The sequence below is a fragment of the Leptidea sinapis genome, chromosome 2 (genome assembly GCF_905404315.1).
Source record: "Leptidea sinapis chromosome 2, ilLepSina1.1, whole genome shotgun sequence".
Taxonomy (NCBI): Eukaryota; Metazoa; Arthropoda; class Insecta; order Lepidoptera; family Pieridae; genus Leptidea; species Leptidea sinapis.
Genome location: NC_066266.1, coordinates 17,919,847 through 17,947,068, shown reverse-complemented (window position 1 = coordinate 17,947,068; position 27,222 = coordinate 17,919,847). Strand labels below are relative to the sequence as shown.

Below are 27,222 nucleotides of genomic sequence, written 5' to 3'. Positions count from 1 at the left end.
CTCGGAAACAAACATCCATATTCATCATATAAATGCTTGCACCTACCGGGATTCGAACCCGGGACCTCTAGCTTAGTAGGTAGGATCGCTAACCACTCGACTATACAGGTTGTCAAACCGGTAATGAAACTGCAAGCCGTACTGGCGCAAAATTACGAGCGCGGGGGGCGTGAAAGGGGTACGGGAGGGGGCTTAACGTTCCAACGAAGTCCAGAGATAATGCGGCCGTATATTACAAGAAGTTTTAAGTTAATGTAAATTAATAATAATAAAATTTATTGCCTTGAACTTAATTTAAGTATACAATATCAGCTTATTACAAACATACATTAAGACAAAAGGGAGTAGGCTCAGCTTATGCTGCTTGAAATAATATTTTCATGCAGCGCTGGTTTTCAGCCATTCCCATCTCCCTAAGGTGTAAGGTGGGATACATAGTAAAGAGGGAAAACTAATAACGATTATGCTACAAGTATACATTTGCTACGTGTAAAAAGAATTAACATTATCTTTGCAAATACAAAAAAAAACAAAAGGTAGAAAAAAACAATACAAGCATTGAATAGTATTCTTAACTCTCAACAAACTTCCTACTGTACCCTTTCTTCTGACTGAGTGATTGCTCCCAATGGGTAGCGACTGTACAGTATATTTGCATTGCTGCCTTGGCGTCTTCTATCGAGCTGTGTTCCCCATGTTGAATATCAACACCGAGTATCTCTTTCGAAAGGCATTTTAAAGATGGCGTACTACCTTTTGTTATCTGAAAGACACACAAAAATACATATGAAAAGTTTCTTTGAAAAAAAACCTCCTAAAAGAAGCTTGATATCTTGAAAATTGAGCTGACGCATGGGGGGATCCCCTTTCCCATGTAAAACACATTGAAAAAAAAAAAAAACTTTTTTTCCTTATTTTCATTTTAAATTGTTGATATCATATAGGAAATTAAATTCTTTAAAAAAAGGTCTCTTTCATTTTTTCGCTAAAATGCATAGCAAAAAAGTTAAAGGGCTTTAAAAGCCGAAAATTATAAGGATTGTTTGAGGCTCTTCCAAGCCTAAGCCAGTGATCGTATCGACTTGAAACTACCACCATTCGATGCGAAATTTATCCTAGATGGTTTATGGCTACTTATTTTTCGAATACCAACATTCCTTCTATTTAAAATTAGCCCAGGGATGCAGGCGGGAATGGCTAGTGTGCACATATATATATATGTTTTTATTTCATCCCACTAATAGGTAGGTATTTACTTATAACTTGTTGGTAGTGCAATTCAAATTCAAATACTTTTATTCAAAATCACTTATTGGACGTCAAAAACTACCACCCATTTAAAATGGACTACCTCAACCCTGAGAAGAACGTGCGCAAGAAACTCAGTGGGCTTTGTTTAATATAAAAATATGGATTACAATGTGATATTCTACAATAAACATTTATAATTAAAGAGCCTGAGGGTGTTCGCTTCATTACCAATTTGTGGTGTCATTAAGAAAATAGTCTTTGCTATAGTAACCTTTACCATACAAACGTTTTTTAACAATTCTTTTAAATTTCGTAACACATTTGTTTTGTATATGAAATAGGTATATATAGAAATATGTTATATAGTATTGTTATTTTTAAGTGATATTGCTCACTTCTGGGATTAAATATACAAATTCGAACCCGCACCTCTTGAAATATGTCCTAGCACCTAACCTAACTAAGTCAACCATCCTCATGAGGCATGATCTGTAGGTCTTGATATCTTCATTCAACTCTCATTTGTTTAGATTTGAAAGAGCGACATCTCAAGTCAATTTCCTAATATGCAGTTATTGGGGTAGACCAGGTTTAAATAAAACACTTTTAAAGGTTTAAAACTTGTGTAACTTTAACTGTGTTTACCAATTAAATTTCTAGTGTAAAAGTAACATTTCAAGACCTTTCCAGATCTCATTTTCAGAGGGACTGCAGATAAAATGAGTCAAGGATTAATTTAGGATTTGTCATTATGAAGTTTAGCAATATTTATTGCCTCGGAGGTGGTTTTTGCTGACAGATGGTTTTTGGCAAATATTCTGAAACTGTCCACTCCTTTTTTGGTATAAATACCAATGGTATTCAGCAAATACCACCACCGAGGCAATTAATAGTGCTATACTTCATAATGACAACTATGTCAAATACTATCTTTGACCCATTTCATCTACAGTGCCCCCTGAAAATGAGATGGAAATGGAGAGATCTTGAAATGTGGGGTTAACTAACATAATAATAAAAATACAAAAATACTGTAACTGTACTGTGACATGAGTTTTAACCTTTTCAAAGTGTTTTATTTAAATCTGGTCAACTCCAATAACTGCATATTAGGAAATTGACATGAGATGACGCTCTTTCAAATATACAAATGGTAGTCGAAAACAAACATACCCAGATTTAGGGATCATTAGTCATGCCATTAGTTTAGTTGGTAAGAGCTCTGGGACTTAACGCGACGGCACAGGTTTTAATCCAGCATCGTCCATAAGTACAAATTGAATTTGTATAGTGCAATAGTTATCAGCCTGTCCGATCATCACCCACCACATAACAATGTCTTCTCGGTTTTCATATTTATGGTATATTGCTATAGGGCAGTTCAGCAGATATTAATACCATCTTTGTGCTGCAGAAGAGGGTGAAAAATTGTGGTGCGGATTATTTTTATTTTATTTAGAATAAAAATGCAATGCAATCCATTTTTTAATCATAATTATCCAATAATCTTTATAAAAAACCCAAAAATCAGAGATGTATTTTGTCGCAATAGCTGACAGCATTACAAATGTATACAATTGTGTAATGTGTACAATTGCCCAGTACCATTGCCCCTTATTACGGAGGTACTTTACATTGTGTTACAATGCTGGCTATTTTTTCTACAACTACAGAATTTTCTAGCTAAAATGCCGACAGCTATGATTCAGTTATAGGAAGCTCTGTGGAACCCTTCAATATTTTGGGTTGTCTGGTTAAGCCAGTCCTCCATCAAAAAAAAATTGTAGTAGTCTAATTAAACTGTAAATTTTCAAAGAATGAAAGATGACAAGGGGTTCACTGACACTATGACGATAAGGTTAGTAACCACCTAAATAACACAGGTATTTCCTATCTGATAGATCATAGTTTCTCAACCTTATTTTGCTCACCACCTACTTTGAGAATATTTTTTTTTATTTTACTTTAGTACATGATGAGCGTGTATTTTTTTGCCTTTTTAGACTATATTTTTTAATCTACCCAAGCCCCATCTGCGCCATCACAATGCCCCCTAATTTTTTCTGGGTCCTCTACTGCACCCCCGAAAGTCTAAAACGCCCACAAGGGGGCATTATCGCCCACATTGAGAACCTATGTGATAGATAAATTAAAAACAAGATGGGATTAACTCAAACTCACAGCGGGCCCAATCTGGAGAAGAGTGACTCATGACAGACTCCAATGGAAAGAGCTAGAGCAGGCCTTTGCCAAGCGGCACACTGAGTTAAGAGACATACTCTAATGAATAAAAAGGGCTTAATAGAATAATAGAACATAAAAATAATAGGGAAGTTATGAATTAGTATCACAGAGACAGTACCAAAGGTATACCCTTACAAAGATCCTCTCCCCCTAATACCTAAGAGATACCCAAGATTGCCACCATTGAAGTCTTCTAGTGAATGTCCATCATGGAACTTGATACATACTTTTTTTGATAATTCTTTTTTTTATGCCAATATGGGACGAGACACCCAGGATGTTCATGTGATGGTAATTGATACACCCTGCCCATTACCATGCAGTGCCCCTCAGGATTCTTGGAAACCCAAAAACTCTTAGTGGCACTACAATTATGCTCGTTACCTTAAGACATAGGATGTTAAGTCTCATTTGCCTAGTAATTTTATTAGCTACAGAGCCCTTCAGACCAAAACACAGGAATGCTTACAAATAATTGTTTAGTGTAGATGTAGTGTCAGTCAAATAAATGCTATTTTTATAGAGTACAAAAAAAGAGTCAGGTGATATACCATATTTTTATGGAAACTGTTTAATTTAACAGAAATCCTTCCAAATATTATTAACATAATAGTCACGGAATAAAAATTCTTTTCAGAGAAATTTTTTTCACCTTATTTTTTTATTGAAAAAGGAAGACAGGTGAGTGTATGGGTTACCTGGTCTTAAGTGATCACCTCCGCCCACATTCTCTTGTAACACCAGAGGAATCACAGGAGTTTTGCCTGCCTTTAAGGAAGGTGTATACACTTTTTTTAATGTACCCATGTTGTATCAACACACACACCACTGTAGGAGGCACCTTCTATGGTTAGACTTTATAAGTACCAACATACCTTTCTAAATGGCTTATATTTTGATGTGTCCCTAATATTCTTCTTCGGATGTGATAGGAAAAGCACACTCAGATCGTGTCTTAAAGAATGCCCAACTAATATTCGTCCTTTGAGTATTTCTGCCACCTCTTTTTGTACCGTAGCAAAATCTTCTCCATTTATTAAGTCCTCTTTACGAATCCCACTAACTTGGGTTCTGTAATTTACGACTTCTTCCCGCGGTTTCACAAACTTGTCGTAAACACAGTCACCGAATTTGTTGACGAGCGATATTCTTGCTAACATATTATCATCACCGTTCAATCCAATACCAACCATTTCACAATCAATTGCTATAAATTTGGTAAGCTTATTTTTTTTATTCCCTCTTCCTACTTTGTTTTTATTTTGTTCACTATTCGAAGAATTTTCGGCTACATTATCTATTTTTAAATGTTTTAAATCTTCGACCGCTCCACATGGTTGGTCCATCTCGCGATTTCTCTTACGCGAACGGCGGAAACTCCCAGTATACTGATCCTTTTTGTTATCTTTTGCCTGTTTTTCAGTTTTTTTCTCAGACAAAAGCGTGGTTGCAAGTAATTTTTGCCAGTTCGCATCAATTATACCACGTTCAGTTATTGTTTGGTTATGTTTAAAATGAGAAGAATTTCTTTTCTGCTTTTTTGAGGTGTCAACCATATTCCGGTTCGTGATCTGCTTAAATATTAATTTTATAAGTGAAAATATTCCATAGCAAAAACTGTAAATGATATTAAGGATAAAATCGATTAAAATTAGCAATAAATATGCAATGCTAGTGACAGAAAATGGCATAATTCATAATAAATTTATACTAAACTTCATAGTTTTACAACTTTCAACTTTGGCTTTTATTTCACTGTCGACTGTTGACAAATGACAAATTGTAAACTTAGAATAAATGACACTATAGAAGTAGTCTCCGCGTGCCCCTTTTGGATAGCAATAGTTTTGACAGGAGTAGTTTTATGTGTTGTCATGTTATTATTATGATTAAGATTACCCCTAACGGAATTACATCATACGACACAAAGTCGCACAGGTATAAAAGTAACATTATGAATAAATTAAATTTCTTTATTCATTTAGGTACAATTTGTAGGTACGGTTATGTCAAGTTTGATGCCATACTGGTTCAAGAGACTACAAAAGTAATTTCAATAATATTATGTGAAAACTACAGTCTGAACTCTAATAATGATCAGGAAATATATTTTGTCTTATTTTTATTTCTATTTACATGTATTTATTTTCTTTCTTAAATCTAAGTTTTTTAATATGTATTCAAAACTATGTAGTATTTCATTTATATGATTTACGTAAAATAATTAGTTAAACTGGTTATTTAAATGTTATGTTCGTTGAATTAAATTAAATTTGTCTATTAGACTTAGACACCTTTTCCAGGGTGTCTTTTTGGTATTAAATACCAAAAAGGTAAACTTTATGTAGTGTAAGCGGACACCAAAATATATTTGTATGACAGCTTTTGTCAAATTTAAATGTGGTTAAATACAAAAAACTTAAATCCTCTAGTGGTTTAATTTGTAAATTTCTTCACATCTCTCGCTACCAACTGGTGCCAATTCTCTTTCATTATCTCGTGTACGGGAAAGCTGAAAAATATTAGCTTTTAGATATTTGCGATATAAATAAATATCAATTATCACTAGGTCACGATAGTTCCTCGATAACGTGTAAATCGCACTAGTATGTAATTATTCACGTTCTTGTAACCCGTTCACATTACACAAAATACAATACTGCTAATCATTGTTCACTAGGCCTTTAAAAGAAATTAACAAAAAAACAACCGATTTCAAAAACACTATTCCAAAACAATAGATGTAATATGCATTATGATAGCCATGAGATTGTATTGTTTGCTGATGACACTTCACTTATTTTTAAAGTGAAGCGACGTGCGGATACTGATGACGAGGTAAGCAATGCACTCTCAAAGATAGTGCGTTGGTTTGAGACGAATAATCTGCACTTAAACAGTAAAAAAACAAAGCGTTTACGGTTCATTACACCAAACACAGCGGAGGTACAAACCAACGTACTTATAAATGACCAGAGATTGGAACTTGTGGACACTACGGTCTTCTTGGGTATCACGTTAGATAAAAAGCTTCAGTGTGGTCCACATATTGCCCCTCTAGCAGATAGACTCAGCTCTGCGGCATATGCTGTTAGAAAGATTAGGGAGTACACTAATGTTACGATCGCTAGATTGGTGTACTTCAGTTATTTTCACAGCATCATGACGTACGGTATTTTACTGTGGGTTCATGCTGCTGACATTGACATGGTGTTTGCTCTGCAAAAGAGAGCTGTTCGTGATATATATCAACTTGGTTATAGACAGTCTCTCAAAGAAAAATTTAAGGAAATAATTATTATGACTGTTCATTGTCAGTACATTTATGAAAACTTAATATACGTTCACAAAAATCGTCACCTTTTTGCTCTTAATAGTTTTTTTTTTATTATAACACTAGAAATAAGGGATTGCTTGTAACTAACTCTAGTAGGCTTCATAAGATACATAATAACTTTAAGGGTAAATGTATACACTTCTACAATAAGGTCCCAGCCACTGTTGAGGCATTATCTATAAATAAATTTAAATGTTTTATAAAAAAATGGCTCTGTCGTAAATCCTATTACTCCACTGCTGAATATCTAAATGATTGGACAGCCTGGGACTAGATTGTGATTATTTTATAGCGATAGAAATGACTGTACAATATTGTATATTTTTATTGAAAAGAGCGCAAAAAAAAGAATGCTGGGAGAGTTTCTTGCGCCGCTTCTTCTCTCTCAGAGCGCCATTTGTTTCCGAAGCCTTAGTAGTATAAGAAATGACATCAAAAAGAATTCTAAAGGAATCAATTTTGAGAAAATAAATGCCTTTTTATGCCTTTTATGCCTTTATTAAAAAGTGTATAAATAATTGCGTATGTTTATACAATTTAATTCTAGTAACGATTATTGTTATTTATGAATCGATGTGCTGCGGCCCCGCTCTCGCCTCTCGCCTCCTCGCGTCGTGTGTCGGTTCAAGTACATCTCATCCATAACTATGTATGTAGTTACAAACCTATTTTACCTGACACTGACTCCAAAAATAACAATAATCGGTACTAGTATTAGATTTATTAATTAGATTAAATAAAAATATGCAATTATTTTTATACTTTTTAGTACATAATTATTATATCTATTGTTTTGGAATAGTGATTTTTTTTTTGTTATTTTTTTATATTTAGTTTTTTGTCAATCCGAACTAAACTAACAGTATATACTAACAGTATAATTATTATAGTATAGACTTATTATTAGTATACAGTATAATTATAGTATACTAATAATTAGTCTGAATTTGTGTAGATTTATTAAATTTTGCAATGCAGCAATGTACGTACGCGCATTGAAATTTATTACAGACAGTTCGAAATTCTGTCACAGATTCGGCCTACTATCGTTAATTTCCTCCTAAGAATTGAAGAGTTCCGTTACTTTTTTATGGATTCCATAATCAGAACCAAACCAAAGTATCACCAAACTTCTTTTGAAGTATATCCTTTCCAATAAACAGTGAATTATCTTAGAATGATATTGAGTTAGTCGTAAATTTGTTGCGCACATACATAAAGCAAATTTAAGACTTTTACGGTTTTTTAATGGTTGCCATTGCCAGATCTGTCCGGTATTTTTTTTTAATGTTTGTAACCTCAGAACTTTCGTGTAGTTAGACTTTAGCTAAGGATTGAACTAATTTTGATGATTCTTTTTTTATTTGTTAAATGGGCGTGCTTCGCGTTGGTCGAGTTCTGACAATGGCATGCATGAGAAAACCATATAAGTCTTTAATTTGTACTGAGTATGGACGAACAACATAATCACGCCAACAGATTTCAATGATTCTTTTTTTATTGGAAAGGATATACTTCAACGGTAGATTGAATTTGGTTAGGTTCGATTATTGGATCCATGACAAAGTAACGTTCTTCAACTCTTAGGCGCAAATTATGAAATTATCAAGTGATTGTCGGAGCTGAATATGATGATCGTTGACCCCCCTTAACAGCTTACATGAAGGGTGCGATCTATGGCAGAATTTCTAACTATCCCTAATCAAACTGCAATGCGCTTACGTTCGTTGCTGCATTAGCACTATACTAAAAAGCGCGTACACCTTCCTTAAAGGCCGGCAACGCTCCTGTGATTCCTCTGGTGTTGCAAGAGATTGTGGGCGGCGGTGATCACTTAACAACAGGTGACCCGTACGCTCGTTTGTCCTCCTATTCCATAAAAAAAAATACTAACTGTAGACACAAACTGTGTAAACCGTTTTACAGGACTATTCTAAGAAGAAACTGTATGTTTACAATAATAAAAAAAACAAAGATGTAATGGCTCCCAATTCGATTTCGTTAGAACACTCATATTCTTCCTCTTCTGTTCTGTATCATTTTCCACCCAAATACTCCCTTATATTTAAAAAAAATGTTTTTGGGTCATTTGCATAAGCTCTAGTTGCGGTCTGAAGCTAACCGAATTTTATTTGTTCTTCATCACACTACCACTTTTTTACAAATTCAATTGTGAGTGAGGCTCTCGAGCGGTGGAATGCTCTTCCCATTTATAAGAAAGCTGAGACTTTCAATGCATTTTAAGAACTTAATAATAATCTATTTGTTAGAATAAGTCATCTAGTGAAAATTTATAGTATAACCGTAACATATATGTTATAATATATACATTGACTTATTATTCTAGCAGTCGTTAAATTCCTATATTTTTCCTCGTCTTCTGAACGTACTTCTAACAGTATAAATGTAAGTTCAAGTAATAGTATATTATGTTTACTTATGTCAAGTTTTAAATAAGTCATCTACACCTTTAGGTTAACTGAGGAAGAGATTGCTGAATAACGATAAGGTCGCCGACTTGTGCTACTATAGCTATTATTTTGTACATACAAATTGTAACCTTATTTTATATACTTAGTGCAAGAAAGAATTTTCATTCAATACAACATGATGCAAGCGTTCTATCCATTTTTGCGCTATTCACAAGTCTCTTTTGAAATAACTTCGAGCAAAGACTATGTAATTGTACGATTACAGAAGTCTCACTCCACAAAATCAATTAAAGAAAGAGGGACTCTTGCGGCCATACAATAAGGTGTAATTCAGATCGCACATCTCTTTAACCTATATTTTTGCTTACCTACAAGTTGCCTCTCTTTCTATCGCGTGACCCTTACTTCTTCTGACGGCACAATGGCTGTCCTACTATAAATATAAAATAAAAAATTAATATATATATTTTTTTTAATACTGAGAGTAGTGTGGACTGGGGTGGGTACTTTGCCTTAGTCAAATTTAATTTTTGCATAGTCTAGCAGCATAATAATCTTACAGAGCTTCCTCAACTGTTACACAAAAATTTAAACAAAGGGACATTATTGTCCTCGATATTGGTATTTTTTTTAGAAATGCTGGCACTACAGTGTACACCAAGGAAGTAGTAGTAGGTAGTAACTAGTAAGTATGATTGGCCTATAGACATACATCCCGTGGCATTACATATAACATTAGCTCTATGTGAAGAAATAGAATTATTAACATGCAATAAACAAAGGGTTAATTATAAAAGTAGTATGTTTATATTTATTTATTTTCATCTAATTACATTAAAAATACAGTAGATTAAAAATATAATGTACTTGGCACAAGCACGAACGATATGCGCTGTCATAATATTATTATCAGCTGTCATCTGTCTCACCAAAACAAATTGCAATGGATTTATTGGATATTTTATGTTGATAATGTAATGAAATGTATTGCAGTATTTTAATTGGATGTCGGAAAAACTATATCTAAAACATAACCCGCAATGTATAACGAGCATATTTAAATATTCATTACACAAGCCACGAATGCGGTTACGCAATATATAATATTGTAAATAAACAAAATGCAAAATGTCAAGCCGACGTGTTTTGTCGTGGTGGGGTTTAGTGAACGTGAAAAATTTACTAAGGTGATGTGGTATTCAATCAGTATTCACTTTCTAATCGCGCTGTTCGGTCTCGGTAGTGTGTTTAATGCGGTGGAATAATGTCTTACGAAAAGTTGAAAGACTATCTTACATACCATGGTCAAGAGCACCTTATCAAGTACTGGCTGGATATTAGCGATAATGAAAGGGAGCAATTGGCGGGAGAAATACGAAAACTAGATTTGGGGGAGATGAACGAAATTTTCCGCCGTTCTATGGAAAGTACGCAACTTATATTGGAAAAGCAAGACAATGATTTGAAGCCTATTCCACAAACTCATTATGAATCTGTGTCCAGTTTGAGTCAAAGTAAATTCGAGGAGTATGAGAGGATTGGTTTTGAAGAGATTTCAAAAGGTAATGTTGGTGTTTTATTACTTGCTGGCGGCCAGGCTACCAGGTTGGGTTTTGGACATCCAAAAGGCATGTATGATGTAGGCTTGCCATCTCACAAGAGCCTGTTCCAAATTCAAGCTGAAAGAATTTGCCGTCTGCACAGAATGTCTGAAGAAAAGACTGGAAAGTATGGAAAAATTACATGGTATATTATGACATCTGAACATACTATGGGTCCAACTGTAAGATTCTTCAAAGATCACTCTTATTTTGGTTTAAATGAAGATGACATTGTGTTTTTTGAACAAGGTACACTCCCATGCTTTGATTTTGATGGTAAAATAATTTTAGATGAAAAATACCATTTATCATCTGCCCCTGATGGTAATGGTGGGTTATATCGTGCCTTAAAATCGCAAGGTATCCTTGATGATATCAAGAGACGTGGAGTTGAGCATCTCCATGCTCACTCTGTTGATAATATACTCATTAAAGTAGCAGATCCTGTCTTCATTGGTTACTGCAAAAGCAAGAATGCTGACTGTGCTGCAAAAGTGGTACAGAAGTCGTCACCTAGTGAGCCTGTTGGTGTTGTTTGCCGGGTGAATGGACACTACAAAGTTGTAGAGTACTCCGAGCTTACAGATGAAGCTGCAGAAAGGAAGAACCCTGACGGACGGCTAACATTCTCAGCAGGTAACATATGCAACCATTACTTTTCTGCTGATTTCCTCAACAAAATTTCAGACTTTGAAAAGAAACTTAAGCTGCATTTGGCGAAAAAGAAGATTCCTTTTGTAGACAGTCTTGGTATCAAACAGAAACCAACAGTACCAAATGGTATTAAAATAGAGAAATTCATATTTGATGTGTTTGAGTTTGCTGAGAACTTTATCTGTCTGGAAGTTGATCGGGATGTGGAATTCTCTGCATTAAAGAACTCTGATGAAGCTAAGAAAGATTGTCCATCTACAGCCCGCGAGGATGTGCTGAGACTTCATAGGAAATATATCAGACAGGCTGGTGGTATTATCGCTGATGATATAGAACTGGAAATATCTCCATTACTTTCCTATGGAGGTGAGGACTTGAAAGAGTTAGTGGAGAATGAAGTGTTCGCAATTTCGCCATTCCATTTGAAGAGTATGCATGAGACAACTAACGGATATAAGAATGGTAATCACTAGAAACAGATTTAATTTGATATTGTTATCATAGATAAATATGGTGATAAAATTAAATGAAATACATTTAAAAAGCAATCTGATAACACTTCCTGGGAAGGTGATTTGTTTAAAAATTACAAAAGATGGTTGATTTTTCTCTATAAAATCTGTATGTTTGTTAAAATTTGTGAAAGAAACAAATGTGGATTAAATTCGAAATTATTTCCAATATTCGTTCATTGCCGAAATCGGTAGTGATTTTTATTTGTATATATTTCAATAATATTAGGCAAATGTATTACTAATTGTACATTAGCGAATAATTTAATTAATGCAATTAATATTACTTAATGGTTTCTTAGTATCATTACATAATGTACTAGAATGTAGAAACTTTATTTGGTAATGCTAAGTGGCTTAATGTGAGTCGAAATTTAACACCAATAGTAGGGTTGCCAAGTTATTAGAAAAGTATTTTTGGGAGAGGACAAAAAAAAACATTAATTAAAATGATAATTATTTTTTAAATTTTTAATTTGAATTCATATGAGTACCAACAATATAAAAATATACAAATATTAACAACATTAATTAGTTCAGTAAATAGAAATGTATTTTGTTATGTTATGTTAACAATCACATACTTAAAAAGAAATTTTTTTGTAAAAAAAAAATGATTTCATTGTAGGTTTTAGATTATATAAGTACATCTACATGAAAAAGAATACAAAACTCTATTTTGAAGTACGATTGGCAACCCTTACCTATAGTGTAATGGTTAGATAAACCTCTTTTGGTAGTGGTAATTTTTGTGTGTGTTTCTGTATGTATTTTTTTATTCTATGTCATCATAATTTTTTTGCTTACCTATTTTTCTTCACTTATCATGGGCTGTAATATATATTTATTATATATATTTGTTTTTATGTTCTATTTTTTAGGTACATTTATTTCTTTGCAATTGCTGAATATTTAAACATGGCAATATAAATTCTAAATAGATTTTATTATGTTATTTTTTGTAACTGTTATCTACCAAGTTTATTATTTGTTGATGAGATATCCGTAAGAATTGGTGATTTATTTATTAATAGTGATGGGCCGAATGTGGTTTGAACCGTATATCGCTGCCCTTTGTCGGGAGTGACATGTTTATGCATCGCAGTTAGCTACGCCCCACCCGCATTCCGCGCACACCTGCGTGAGTCTGGTGCACCGGTCGGCACTCTAATAAAATTGTCTTTTCTAGTATTTGTTCTTCATTTCGCCAAATGTGCATCTGCGAAATAACCATTTATTTACATTGTACTTGAATAAAATGAAATTGTACATTACAACAAAAAAAAAAAATTGGTATAAATCTAGTGTATTCTAGTCAAAAAAATTATACTTTTTCACATTTTTTTTATTTATCACTTGTTTTTATATATACTGTCCTGTATTGTGTTTAAAAAATAATGTATGTTAGAAGTCGTAAATGTTTAAGTCGTGAATTATGTATTGTAAGGGCCATGCTAATCAGAATAGTGACAGTACTAGTACCGCTACCCTCTAGAGCAATAGGTGCGGTTGAGGGAATAATATCAACAGTACCGTTCTCACAGCTATGCAGCCGTTCGCATTCATTTTTAATTTTAAAATTTTTTAAAATGAGTTATTTTCGTGGTGCGAGAAATATATAACTTTTCTTTATTGTAATTAACATAACATATATGTATATTTTGGTCATGAAGCACATATATTATCCTGTTATTGATCTAATATTGTATTGTGAGGCTCCTTTGCACAGGATACCGGCTTGATTATGGGTACCAGAACGGCGCCTATTTCTGCCGTATGCAGTAATGTGTTTCTTAAATATAATAATTCCTAAGATTACTGGGCAAATGAAACTTAACATATTATGTCTCAAGGTGATTGACCTGAAATCTGTGCTCTATGACCAGGTTCGTATTCCAGCAGGCGTCTTAATACGTAATACCGGATTTACGGCCGTTCCCAATATACTATCTATAGATAGAGATAAATTACTACCTTCTACTGTCAGTAACTAGCTGTCAATAATCTGAAGCTGTCCCAATATTCTTATCGCATTATATTGGGACGCGTGAATTGAAATTTCCATACAAACTTCTATCGCTGGTAAGCTATACGTCCTCCCATTGACAAACAGCATGTACGGATAAGGTGAGTTACCGTCGATAATTTAATGGGACAGAAAAGTTACGAACGATTTTTATTTCAAGTAGGCTACAACCGGAGATAGACTGAATATTGGGAACGGCCGTAAGTGTATTTTGTCACTGTCTTCATACCTGTGCATGAAAGAGATGGACTACAGTTGATAGCGGATTACGAATTGAAACGTCTTTTTGAGTACGGACCTTAGATTTTAATGTTACTATAAATTTTATTTAGTATTATAATTGTATAACTAGCTGTTAATAAAAATATTCCATTTATGTTAGTTTTTGGTTAGAAGACTTATTTGTATGTTTTGGCCCTTCTGATAATCCGAGTAAAACCGTCGCGTTTCTTTAAATTAGATCGAGAAATCATGGGAGTTGCTTTAAAACCTTTATTAATCTATAAATAGTCAGGTTTTAATAAGGTTTTGTTTTACAAGGCTCGTCTTGTGACAAATAAATGAAATAGGTAAAATCACTCAAATTAAAACTGTTTTTTGTCTGAAATGTATTGGTGATAGAAAAAACCGTTCTGAACCAGTTTATTCAATAAAATCTGCATAAGCCGTATTACGATGAAATATACCGTTAAAGATAGAAAAAAAAACGAACATAAAGTTTTCTATGTACTTAAACGTTAACCGATTAGATGTTATTTCGGTTTTGTTTGTGAGATTTTTAAACAATTTGCAAATGAGAGATATATTTTGTTTTATACTCTTATAAGGGGGAATGGGTAAAAAGCTGATTGGCGGGGAGTGATGAGGGAACCGCACATGGACACCGCAACACCAGGTGTCAAGAGATGGGTTAAATGACTTTAATTTGGGAGAATGATCTATTCATAGTAGCGACTAGTAATTGATTTCACAATTTTGCTGTACGAGTCATGAAATTTCTCGAAAATCGCACGGTTCTTGAATGCCAGACGTCAACATGAACCAGGTGGAAATTTGTCATTTTGACGTAACCTCCGCTGGTGGTGTGTGTTTTGTCTTCACAAGTTAACAAGATAAAATACCAGAAGTCGAATACGGAACTGATTTATTAGTTACAAATCAAATCAAAATCAATTTATTCACGCAGGCCAAGCAAATGACACATGAATGTCATAAATTTACATTTACCATCACTTCGGAAAAGGTTGAGCTTTAAGGGAAGACGTGGCAGGACATTCATTGCCACTCTTAAATCAACATTGAAAGCTTCAGGGGTCGATGATATACCTACAGCCCGCTGGCAGAGACCCTAAAACATGGAACGATTAGTGATCGAATCACTGTAAAAACGCATTCATAAAACATTTAAAATCGTTTATTTTCTTGTAAAAATCTTTAAACACTACCCCATCAAAACATCGTTAGGCTTATCATCAATAAACAACACAATCTTAATTAATTAATGTTATTTTAATGTTTTCTGGGCTAATGGCTATGATGAAAGTTCATTAAATGTTTATGTTTGATAAAAAACTGTTCATTTGTTATCAAGCTAATATTTTTATGTTAGATGGGCAAACGGGGAAGTGCTAATTTGACTAAAATTAAAAAAATATTTTTTTCGCTGTAAAATTTTAAAAGTTATTTAGTGTAAGTCAGGTTGAAGTACAAAAGGTATTCAAATGAGTATACAAATATTTATTAACAATAAATTTAGCAACATTAGTCCCAACTATATTTATCGTTCAAATAATCCCTCACAATTTAATACCTATGATTGGTTAAAAAGATCGTGCTTTAAGAATGTGTGAAAAATTGTTAGTTAATAATACATCATGTTTGTTTTTATTAACTGTAATAGTAAAACATACTCTAACATTATAATTTTATCTGTGTAGCTTTTTTTATAATAAATAGGGCATACGGTAAGTGGCTTAACTGCCGAAAATTAAAAAGGACCACCGCCCATGGACATCAGAGTTTAAAATATATGTTGCTAGCCTTTGAAAGAAGATTTCTAGACTTGACGGTACAGCCTTTTGAAAGAGATTGAAATATATGAAGAGCTTTTTATTCGGCTATGTTCTACCTTTAACCTAACGTTTATATTAAAGGTTTTTTATTAATAAACTGGTTGAGAAAAGTTTTTTTCATCGCCGAATGAGTGAGCACAACGTTTCAATGACCTTACGGTTTTCTTTTGGCTTTACGCGGAATTAACGGGTTAATAAAACAACTCCCACAGCGTTTATACTCCAAATAATCGATACAAACCGATTTTATCCGGTGATAATCGCTAAATTTAAAACAAAATGGTTCCAAGTATTGAGTATTTTTGTTCCATTACTTTACATAATGTATTGTAATCATTAGTTCATTGTGATGCAAAAGTGGAAAGTAAATCAAATCAAATTGGAATGGAAATAGTAAAAAACAAATCAACCAACTAAATATGTTTATTTCCACACACTTTCAGAAAATGGTGGTAACTGTAAAAGTTTTTGACTTTCCTAAGTGTTGACCTTTATGAATGAAGTGATTTTGATTTGATTTATTTCCCTTTTCATGTACGGGAGCTTAAATAATAACCATCGTGCGTAGGTACTTAAATACATTATTTGTTAGATTATTTTTACGTTCCTGTATTTTAATTAGATGTAATACTTATAATTATTATCTACAATAAATTATCGTATAACTTAATTTGGTTTTATTTTTCCCGCACAACACAAAGCGACATATTACAAAACAACCTAAATATGTATACAACCTTATAAACGAAATACTTTTTTTTTCTTTATGAAAATAAGGGACGAGACGAGCAGGACGTTTAACTGATGGTAATTGATACGCCCTACCCATTACAATGCAGTGCCACTCAGGATTCTTGAAAAACCCAAAAACTCTGAGCAACACCACAATTGCGCTCGTCACCCTGACACAAGATGTTAAATCTCATTTGCCCAGTAATTTCACTAGCGAGTTTCACAGACCGAAACACAGTAATGTTTACACATTACTGCTTCACGGCAGATATAGGCGCCGTTGTGGTACCCATAATCTAGCCGGCTTCCGGTACAAAGGAGCCTCCCACTGGTACTGGTACTTGAAAGCTATGTGCTAAACAAAGTGGAATGTAGACGAATTATAATAATAATAGTAGTAATAACTACCTGATTGCAATCAATGAATAAGGTGTGTTGAAACGCAAGAGTTATTTAACTATACAGAGCAAATGTTTCAATGTACCTTATAAAAACTAAAAGTGAGTATTTTGACGTTCAGCTGATGGTAATTGATTCGCCCTGCCCATCACGATGCAGTGCCGCTCAGGATTCTTGAAAAATCCGAAAATTCTGAGTGCCACTACAACACCACTCTCGTCATCTTGATGAATAGGTTGTTAGTCTCATTTACCCAGTAATTTCACTAGCTACGGCGCCCTTAAGACCGAAACACAATAATGCTTACACATTACTGATTCACGGCAGAAATACCCATAATCTAGCCAGCATCCTGTGCAAATGAGCTTCCCACTGGTAAAAAAACATATGTACCTCGAAAAGTAACAAAAACACGACACACACACACAGCAATCCTGTTCCTATATGGTATTCACTCTTATTTCTATTATTTAAAATTCTCGTGTCATGGTGTTAAACTTTGATCTCCTCGGAAACGGCTTGACCGATTCTTATGAAATTTTAGTGCATATTCGTTAGGTCTGAGAATCGGACAACATCTATTTTTCATTCCCCTAAATGTTAAGGGTAGTCCACACGATTTTTTTTTATTTATTTTTTAAATTTGTTTGATTATGAGTCAGCATTAAAAATACATACAACTTAAAATTTTCACCCATCTACGATCAACAGTTACTTTTGTATCGCGATTTTAACATCGGCAATACAACGTTTGCTGATTCAGCTAGTTTTACAATAAAATACCATACAGTTATACTAGGACTCACTGAGAACAAATTCAAGATATATATAAAAGCTTCTTTGACAAAAAAGGCTTACTATAGTATAGTAGATTATAAAGAGGATAATGATGCATGGTTCTTGTCTGGTTCTAAACAGTTTAATGAAAGAAATTAAGTTTAGTGAAATAAATACTATGACAGTACACTGTCAGTACATATACGAGAACATCCTATACGCTCATAAAAATATTAGCCAATTTAAAAAGAATAGTGATGTACACAGTGTCAATACTCGAAACAAACATAAACTCGCAATTCCATCTACTAGGCTCCGTAAAATTGTTAAATCTTTTAATGTGGATTGTGTTGTATTTTATAATAAACTCCCAAGTGAAATTAAAATATTACCTATTAAAAAATTTAAATGTATCGTAAAAAATAAATTAACATCTAAGGCCTATTATAATGTGAAAGATTATTTGAATGATAAAGATAGTTGGAATTAATGTTCTAAATTTTGTTAATGAATATTGTTATACTCAGTTGAATGCTATTCTAACTTTTGTACTTCATCCTGACTGCACTAATAACTTATAAAGTTTTACAGTGAATAAAGATTTTTTTGACTTTGACACAAGCCACCTAAAATTGTATTGAATAGGTAAAGTTGTTATATGATTTATAAGATGGGCTGGCAGTTTCTTATCAGTTCTTCTCTCCATGTCAAAGCCCTTTTACGAACTGATGTTGCTTCATGACGTTTGCCAAGTGTTGTTGCAGTATGTTATGTTATTTTCACTCCTTATGGTTTTCTATTCTATATAATACTAGCTGACCCAGCAAACGTTGTATTGCCGATATTAAAATCGCGATACAAAAGTAACTGTTTATCTTAGATGGGTGAAAATTTGAAGTTGTATGTATTTGTAATGCTGACTCACAATCAAACAAATTTAAAAAAAAAGTCTAAAAAATTTAAATAAAAAATTTCGTGTGGACCACCCTTAACATTTAGGGGGATGAAAAATAGATGTTGTCCGATTCTCAGACCTACCCAATATGCACTCAAAATTTTATGAGAATCGGTTAAGCCGTTTCGGAGGGGTTCAAAGTTTCACACCATGACACGAGAATTTTAAATATTAGATTGTTATTTTTTTTTACAGACATATAACATTTTAAGGAATTCGTGTATAAAGTTTAATAAATATAAGCGTATTACAGACATGTGGGTTGGGCTACCAAATTATGATGACATTTACGGCCGTTTTCAATAAACTATCTATCCTTAGTTTAACTTACGGATACATTGCTGTCACCGTTTAATGACAAGATCTTATCTATCCACAGTTATGTCCAATATAGTTATAGTCCAATGCTATCTGTCAATAGGTTATTGAAATGTAAGTAAGCGTTAAAGGATAGATTTGTCTACCTCTAGTAAATTAAACTATAGATAGTGCTCTGTGAACGGCTGGATGGAAGAGCTGTTTAACCTGATTCCTGCCGCAGAATTCCACCTTCACACGACACGCCACAAGTTAGGATATCATCTCCACCATCTGGATGTGTGGCGGTCCTCCACAGGGCGGTTTTTAAGGAGCTTTCTTCCACGTACTGCAAAGCTGTGGAATGAGCTTCCTTGTGCGGTGTTTACGGGACGATACGACAGGCCGGCAACGCTCCTGTGATTCCTGTGGTGTTGCAAGAGATTGTGGGCGGCGGTGATCACTTAACACCAGGTGACCCGTGCGCTCGTTTGTCCTCCTATTCCATGAAAAAAAGATAGGTTATTGAAAACGGCCGTAGAGAGTGACAGTAGGGCTGCCATTTTTGTTTATAATATGAATTATGAATCACGTGACCAGTTTTGTGTTCTTAACTCAATTTTGATGTGATTGTGGCTTGGAACGTTTTTCTGGAATTACCTACGTTCAATTGTGAACCTAACATTTTTGGTACTGTTAATATAATATTGATACAGACGAAGTGTTAATAGAATCGATTCCTCTCTTAATAGAAGATCACATACGGCCGTTCCCAATATACTATCTACAGGTAGAGATAAATAACTACCGTCTACTGTCAGAAATTTCAAGAGTTATTAAACTATACATAGCAAATGTTTCAATATACCTTATTAAAACTAAAAGTGAGTATTTTGACGTTCAGCTGATGGTTATTGATACGCCCTGCCCATCACAATGCAGTGCCGCTCAGGATTCTTGAAAAACTCATAAATTCTGAGTGCCACTACAACTCAACTCGTCATCTTGATGCATAGGTTGTTAGTATCCTTTGCCCAGTAATTCCACTAGTTACGGCGCCCTTCAGACCAAAACACAGTATGTTTACACATTACTGCTTCACGGCAGCAATAGGCGCCGTTGTGGTACCTCTTATATATACCTCCTCTGGTATAACTCTTGTGTTTTTTTTTATTAATTTGCATTTAGTTTTTCAAGTTATAGGTGAGTCATTGAGTACTTTATGCTGGCCATCCAAGTTTGACATTTGAATACATTAACTACTTTTGACATTTCAATCTAAGATAATTTTTTTGTCTCTTGCTGCTAGACACCCGATGAGAACAGGCCAGGTTTATTACTTTAGTGTGTGTGACAAGCTACTGCGATGATGTCATTTTGTGCGCGTGCATTGTTCAAAATAGAGGTTAACAGTCAACCTAATTTTTTTCGATTTATCACAGCTGTCACAGTCTTTTTAGATGTATAAATGATCTAAGATTTTAATACTTAACGACTGACTAATTAAACGTTAGAGTTTATTTTATAAAAATAAAGGACGAGAGGAGCAGGACTTTCAGCTGATGGTAATTGATACGCCCTACCCATTACAATGCAGTGCCGCTCAGGATTCTTGAAAAACCCAAACATTAATGGGCAGGGCGAATCAATTACCATCAACTGAACGCCCTGCTCGTCTCGTCCCTTATTTTCTGCATGCAACCGATCATACCTTATTATATTCCTTTAAGAGTAAAATTTTCAAAAAAATTTCTAGACCTCATTGAAGAAATATTTGTGCCAAATTTTAGGTTTCAAACCGAGGTTTAAGCTCTGTTTTTATGACCCAGGCAGTCAGCCTGAGAAAAGAATAATTTTGTATCTACCACTTACTTTTGTAGATATACACAGCATTTTTAATAATATTTACAGATTTAGTATTAATTCTTATTTAAATTCTGTATCAATTAATACGTTTAATAAAAAAAACAAAATGGTATTTAGATATTCCAATAACAACAATATTAAAGTTCACCTCGAAATAAATTTAAATAATAAAATCTATTTCCTCGATTGAGACAATTTATTGATTTACATTCTCGAACTATTTGTTTACCTTGACATTTCGTTAACTAGCTTGGATCCAGACATCTCTGCCTTTTTACAATTCAAACATTCTATAAAAGAAATAATTCGATTTTTAAATTCTGGGTTGGGCTTCCCGCTCTTTTATTCATTATATTGTTTTAATTCAGTCAATAAGCACATGGCTGACGTATGGATTGATACATCTTCTGTATTTAATAACTCTTATGTATTTGCTTATATTAGGTAGGTATATATATATATATATATATATATATATATATATATATATATATTATTTATTCGTAATCAACAGTGTAAAAAATATTTTTACAATAATAATCTAGGTTTTACATAAAGCCACAAAAGGTTAATTATAAAAATAAATCATATTATATTTACAGAATAGACTTAATTAATAATTAATTTACAAATAATATTATATACTAACAGTTAAAAGATTACAACAGCGAGTGTGTGTGTGAGAGAGAGTAGAAGTGTGTGAGTACTGCGTTTTTATGCGTTACCTTTTATTATTATTTTTTCGATGAAGTTTTAATATTTCCGTTTCAAACATTATTGTTAAATGAAATATATCAACCTAAGCGTACTATTTATGACATGGCGATCTTTGGGGGAGGCCTTTGTCCAGCAGTTAACGTCTTCTGGCCGAAATGATGAAAAAAAAAGATGATGTAGTGATGCAACAAAACATACTCAAACGTCAAATCATCAATGCTTTACACGAATAAGTCAAAAGTAAATGTATCGAGAAAATGTTAATTAATATAATATAACAAATGATATTGAGTACAGCAGCTGCATCTTCCACACGCACCGCAAATAAATAGATATATTTTGCAAGTATTATAAACATATATATATCTTGTAAGATGGCTTTGACAATTAATTATTAAATAATGAATACGGCTGTATGGGCTTAAACCCTTTGCCTGTCATAATAATGTACGAAGAAACAAAAAAAAGCCCACAAACGTTAGAAAATTTTAGGAACCAACTTCAACCTGTTACTTGTGTGTTACAGTGATGCGCTCGCATCTTAAAATTTCACTCTCATCATTTTTTCATAACGCGCCTAAAGAAGTTTAACTTCAAAAAATATATATAAGCAGAACTTCTGGTTTAAGTATTGGGGTTGCAAGTCGAATGACTGCGGATTACAGACCTTAAGTTCCAATAAGTCTTCGCTCGACACTGCAAATCTTTCTATAGTTTCATCATGACCTTCTTCTACTGTATAATATTAGTCTATGATTTAATTACAATTATTACTCCGGTCATTTACTTCTATCAGAATAATCTCATAATACCAACGGACCTGTCAAACAATTTAATATTATGGCTAAATTACCTAGAATCACCCAACGACGACGATCTCATTGAGTAACATTCAATTTTTGTAAGAACGAGTTTGACCGCGTTCCATCGTATTTCATTTGTGATGTGCGGCGATATGTTAATATCAATATCTTGAGTGTTTTTGTGATGGATTATTTACAGGATTTTTAATGGAAGAAGAGTAGCAACTTCCAAAGACTAGCAACAATCAACATAATATCTCTGGTGTCTATGAGTGGTGTTTCTTTTTAATTTTCTCCAGTTAAGCCACTACCCGTTTGCCCTCTCTAATATAAAAAAAGCTAGACAGCTGACATTTTAACAGAGTCTGTTTTAGGTACTTACTACCTATTTATTTATTTATTTACTTATTGCACCAACACTAATACATACAAAAAAATATAGGCAAAAATACAAGTTGAGTGCTACTTCAATTGTAGGCGCAAATAACATTTAGGCATTTTTTTACGCAATTAACATAATAACGAACTCGCTAGTCTGTACATTAAATATAAAAAAAACTATCTACACACATTTCACTTATGTCGTTTACTCGTATCTGTACTCACTAATCTCAGAACAGGCTAAAGGTTTAAGGTCCCGCAAGGCTGCGTGCTATCCCCTACACTGTTTCTTATGCATATCAATGATATGCTGCAAATCAGCAGTATTCATTGCTATGCAGACGCAGAGAATCGGAACAAACTTGTGTCTGAAATCGAGACTATACTTTGCAAAGTCTCGGAATCAGGCCGACAAAATCTAGTCCAATTTAACCCCGAGAAGACACGAGTTCGTGCGTTCACCGCTAAAAAATCTCCCTTCGTCGTATGCCCTCGATTCAAGATCACTCCTTTAACTGCCACAGCCTGTATTGGCATACTTGGCGTCGATATATCTAGCGACGACTTGGAAAAGAAGGCCAAACTGGCTTCTAAAAAGCTTGGTGTATTCAAACGACGATAAAGTAATCTCCGATCGGCTTGATTCTTTGGCGTTGAGTTCAGCGTTGAGGTTTGGGTTGTCTCTGCATGTTCTACCGCATTTATCACGGGGAGTGCTCAGAGGACCTATTCGTGTTGATTCCAGCGACTGAATTCCACCACCTGTGGGGCCCAGAGGCGCGGAGAATGTTCAAAATACTATCTTCGCGCCTCAATAAGGCTACTGGAAACCTAAGCACTGGCAGCTATTTCGGTCAACGGATCAGCCTAGCTATCCAGCACGGAAATGCCACCAGTATTCTTGATACGCTTCCACGTAATGATAGTTTTAATTTGATGTAGTCATAGTATTGTAAATAAAGTAATAGGTTATTGTATTATTGTAAAAATATATAATATCGAACAATAAAATGGTCGAATACTGCGCGAACAAAGTCTCAACCATACGCTAGTAGAGAATGTATTTCTCAGCACAAAAACTATTACAAATAGATTAAAAACATCATAACAAGTTTTACAAGCACATAGCGGTTATAAATTGAAAGTAAAATCGACCAAACGACCTTCACACGAGAGAGAAAGGATTATTTAAGGTCAAATTTAGATATTATTATTGTTGTAACTCAAATTGTAGGTTCCTTGTAATGTGTGGCGTAAGACAACTAGCTTTTGCCCGCGGCTTCGCTCGCGTTAAGAAGTATTATTATTAACTAGGTATAGCTTTTGCGGCTTTAATTTGGGCCTACAACTTTCGTATATTTTAAACTGAAAAGTTACTAATCTTAAGTAGACTATATCAAAATCCTTTCCTAGGGGATGCCTACGTCATAGTAGCTTTATGCATGCAAATTCTCAGCCCGATTGGTTTAAAATTGACAAAGTTTTATACATAGTTTCATCCCCTATTTTATTCCCTTGGGAGTAGATTTAATCAAAATCCTTGCTTAGCTGATTGAGCCCAGTGGTTTGTGCTGTGCGTTGATAGATCACTATGTCAGTCAGTCAGTCACCTTTGAGTTATATATATTTTCATATACAATTCATCTAGAGCGGGAGGTGCAGCGGCGGAAACTGCCGAAAACCTAAAGCGGAGGAAATATGCATCACTCGGTGATGGATACATATTTGTTCCCTTTGGGGTGGAGACGATGTGTCGTTGGGGTTTATCGGCACAAAAACTCATAAAAGAGCTGGATAGCACCTGTTAAATCGGTTAGACGCCTATCCAGGCGATTTAACAGGTGACCCAAGATCTGGTACGTACCTCTGTCAAAGGATAAGAGTTTGGCTATACAAAGAGGTAACGTTGCCAGCTTCATGGGCACCTTACCTGCCGATAGCGTTCTTAATAATATTTTCTATTTGTAATTAATTAATTTTGTTAGATTATTTAAGTTTTATTTTATTATTTTTTACATAAATAGCGTTATTAAATATTAAATCATATGTAAATAATTTGAAATATACAGGTATATTTATTTAAACTATATAAGCATTTATCTATTAGACCATTATATTAAACATTAAACAGCTCTCTAATATTTTTAGGAAGATCGGGAAAGACCTTTATACATATAACACATTGTTTTATTTTGATTATGCGCTGTTCTATACTGTACTTACAAGATAAATAAAATATTTTACTGCCCTTTTTTCTTTATCGTATCTGTGGTCACGTTTACTGAAAAAACACAACCCAATGTCACTGAGATGCAACCAGTGATCTGCAAGAGAACACCAGGCCGATAAGCGGCTCGGTGCTTCACCGGGGCATAAAAGGAATAGGGAAGTCCCAGGCCCAAGGGTGTCGTAGGATGCCGGCTAGATTATGGGTACCATAACGGAGCCTATTTCTGCCGTGAAGCAGTAATGTGTAATCATTACTGTGTTTCGGTCTGAAGGGCGCCGTAGCTAGTGAAATTGCTTAGCAAATGAGACTTAACATCGTATGTCTCAAGGTGACGAGCGCAGTTGTAGCGCCGCTCAGAAATTTTGCGTTTTTCAGTAATCCTGAGCGGCAAATCATAGTAATGGGCAGGGTGACTCAATTACCATAAGCTGAAATTAGGGCTTCCAATCCCGCGGCCTGAATTTAATCTCAGTAAGTGCGGGATCCCGCATATTTAAAATATGCACATTTAAGGCAAATAAAAAAATGAATTAATCAAGTTTATTTACGTACATATTACTATTAAAATGAGATCAATCAAATTATACCGTTCTTTTTTCACAAAAAAAAACAATAAAAAATTCTGAATAACAACAAATGAAAACAAAACGAATCGTTTTCAAAAAAATACACACAGAAAATAAAAAAAAGTTACCGAAAAAAAGCACTTTTTAAACTGATAAATTATTACTGATAAGAATTAAGTTATTCAGCTTTTAATTTTAAGTGAAAAGGTTTCCGAAGGAAACACAACATGTCCAAACTGTCGTTTGATAAATTACTGCGTATTTGAGACGCAATATAGCCTACAGCAGAAAATGCCCTTTCTGCTTCCACACTTGTGGGTGCTTTTTTTCAGTCCCGCAAATTCCCGCAGATCCCGCGCCCATAATCCCGCATCACGCGGGATTGGAAAATGGCGCGGGATCCCGGATTGGAAGCTCTAAGCTGAACGTCCTGCTCGTCTCGTCCCTTATTGTTATAAAAAAAGTGATCAAACTACACGAGGGAGTATTTTTTTTCTTTGTTGAGATGCTCTGAATGGTATTTAGTAGAAGGATACGCTCATATTTTTACATCTGTATTAATTTATTCTCGTGAACTTTTAAACGATTGCTTCACGACCTTGGCATATCACAGCGCAGGCGTCATGAAAGTGACATTAAAGGTAATATAGTCTGTGCTTAAGAAAAGAATATTGCGGAACTATTATTCACATATAATAGGTTACTTACGGCCTTTCCCAATATAGTATCTACAGATAGAGATAAATTACTACCTCCTACCAATGACGTTCTATACATATGGACACATCATTTGCAGTCTAATAGCGGAACGGCAAAAGTGTGCTTAAAGACAATGTAAGCACACTTTACTCCTATAATCGTGTGTCAATCACCAAAAAATGTTTACATTGCTGTCTATTGACCAATAACATTTTAAACAACTGGAGTAAATCCTGCAATGGATAGATATGGCAGTCGAAGCTTATAATGGTGTCATTTGTGGCATGTGCGATATTTCGACTTTGATTTTGTATGACGTAAACTGTCTTTATGTATAGAACGTCATTGACATCAAATGTCAGTAATCTGAAGCTGTCCCAATATACCCAATAAGTAATTCTTATCACCTTATATTGGGACGCGTGAATTGCAATTTCCATGCAAACTTCTATCGCTGGTAAGCTTTACGTATACAAATGTCCCATTGACAGACAGCGTGTACGGATAAGATGATTTACCGTCAATAAGTTTATTGGGACACAAAAGTCAACGATAGTTACGATTTTTATCTCAAGTAAAAGATAGACTGAATATTGGAAACGGCCGTAAAATGCTTGCTTTATTAACGCCATTGTTGGGAGTGCCGGCAGAAGTGAAAACATGAACAATAA

At 34.2% G+C, this 27,222-nt stretch overlaps 2 protein-coding genes across 2 annotated transcripts; one reads left to right on the top strand and one right to left on the bottom strand.

Annotated features, from left to right (window-relative positions):
• Positions 1–255: 255 nt before the first annotated feature.
• On the bottom strand, positions 256–5,228 carry LOC126975264 (uncharacterized). The gene is made up of 2 exons (XM_050823077.1): positions 4,371–5,228; positions 256–763 (listed from the first exon to the last, which is right to left on the bottom strand). The coding sequence occupies exons 1-2, from the start codon at positions 5,184–5,186 to the stop codon at positions 572–574; spliced, it is 1,008 nt and encodes a 335-aa protein (XP_050679034.1). The 5' UTR covers positions 5,187–5,228; the 3' UTR covers positions 256–571.
• Positions 5,229–10,200: 4,972 nt separating this feature from the next.
• LOC126975008 (UDP-N-acetylhexosamine pyrophosphorylase-like protein 1) lies at positions 10,201–16,799 on the top strand. Its single transcript, XM_050822797.1, has one exon. The coding sequence runs from the start codon at positions 10,529–10,531 to the stop codon at positions 11,990–11,992; it is 1,464 nt and encodes a 487-aa protein (XP_050678754.1). The 5' UTR covers positions 10,201–10,528; the 3' UTR covers positions 11,993–16,799.
• The last annotated feature ends 10,423 nt before the right edge of the window (positions 16,800–27,222 follow it).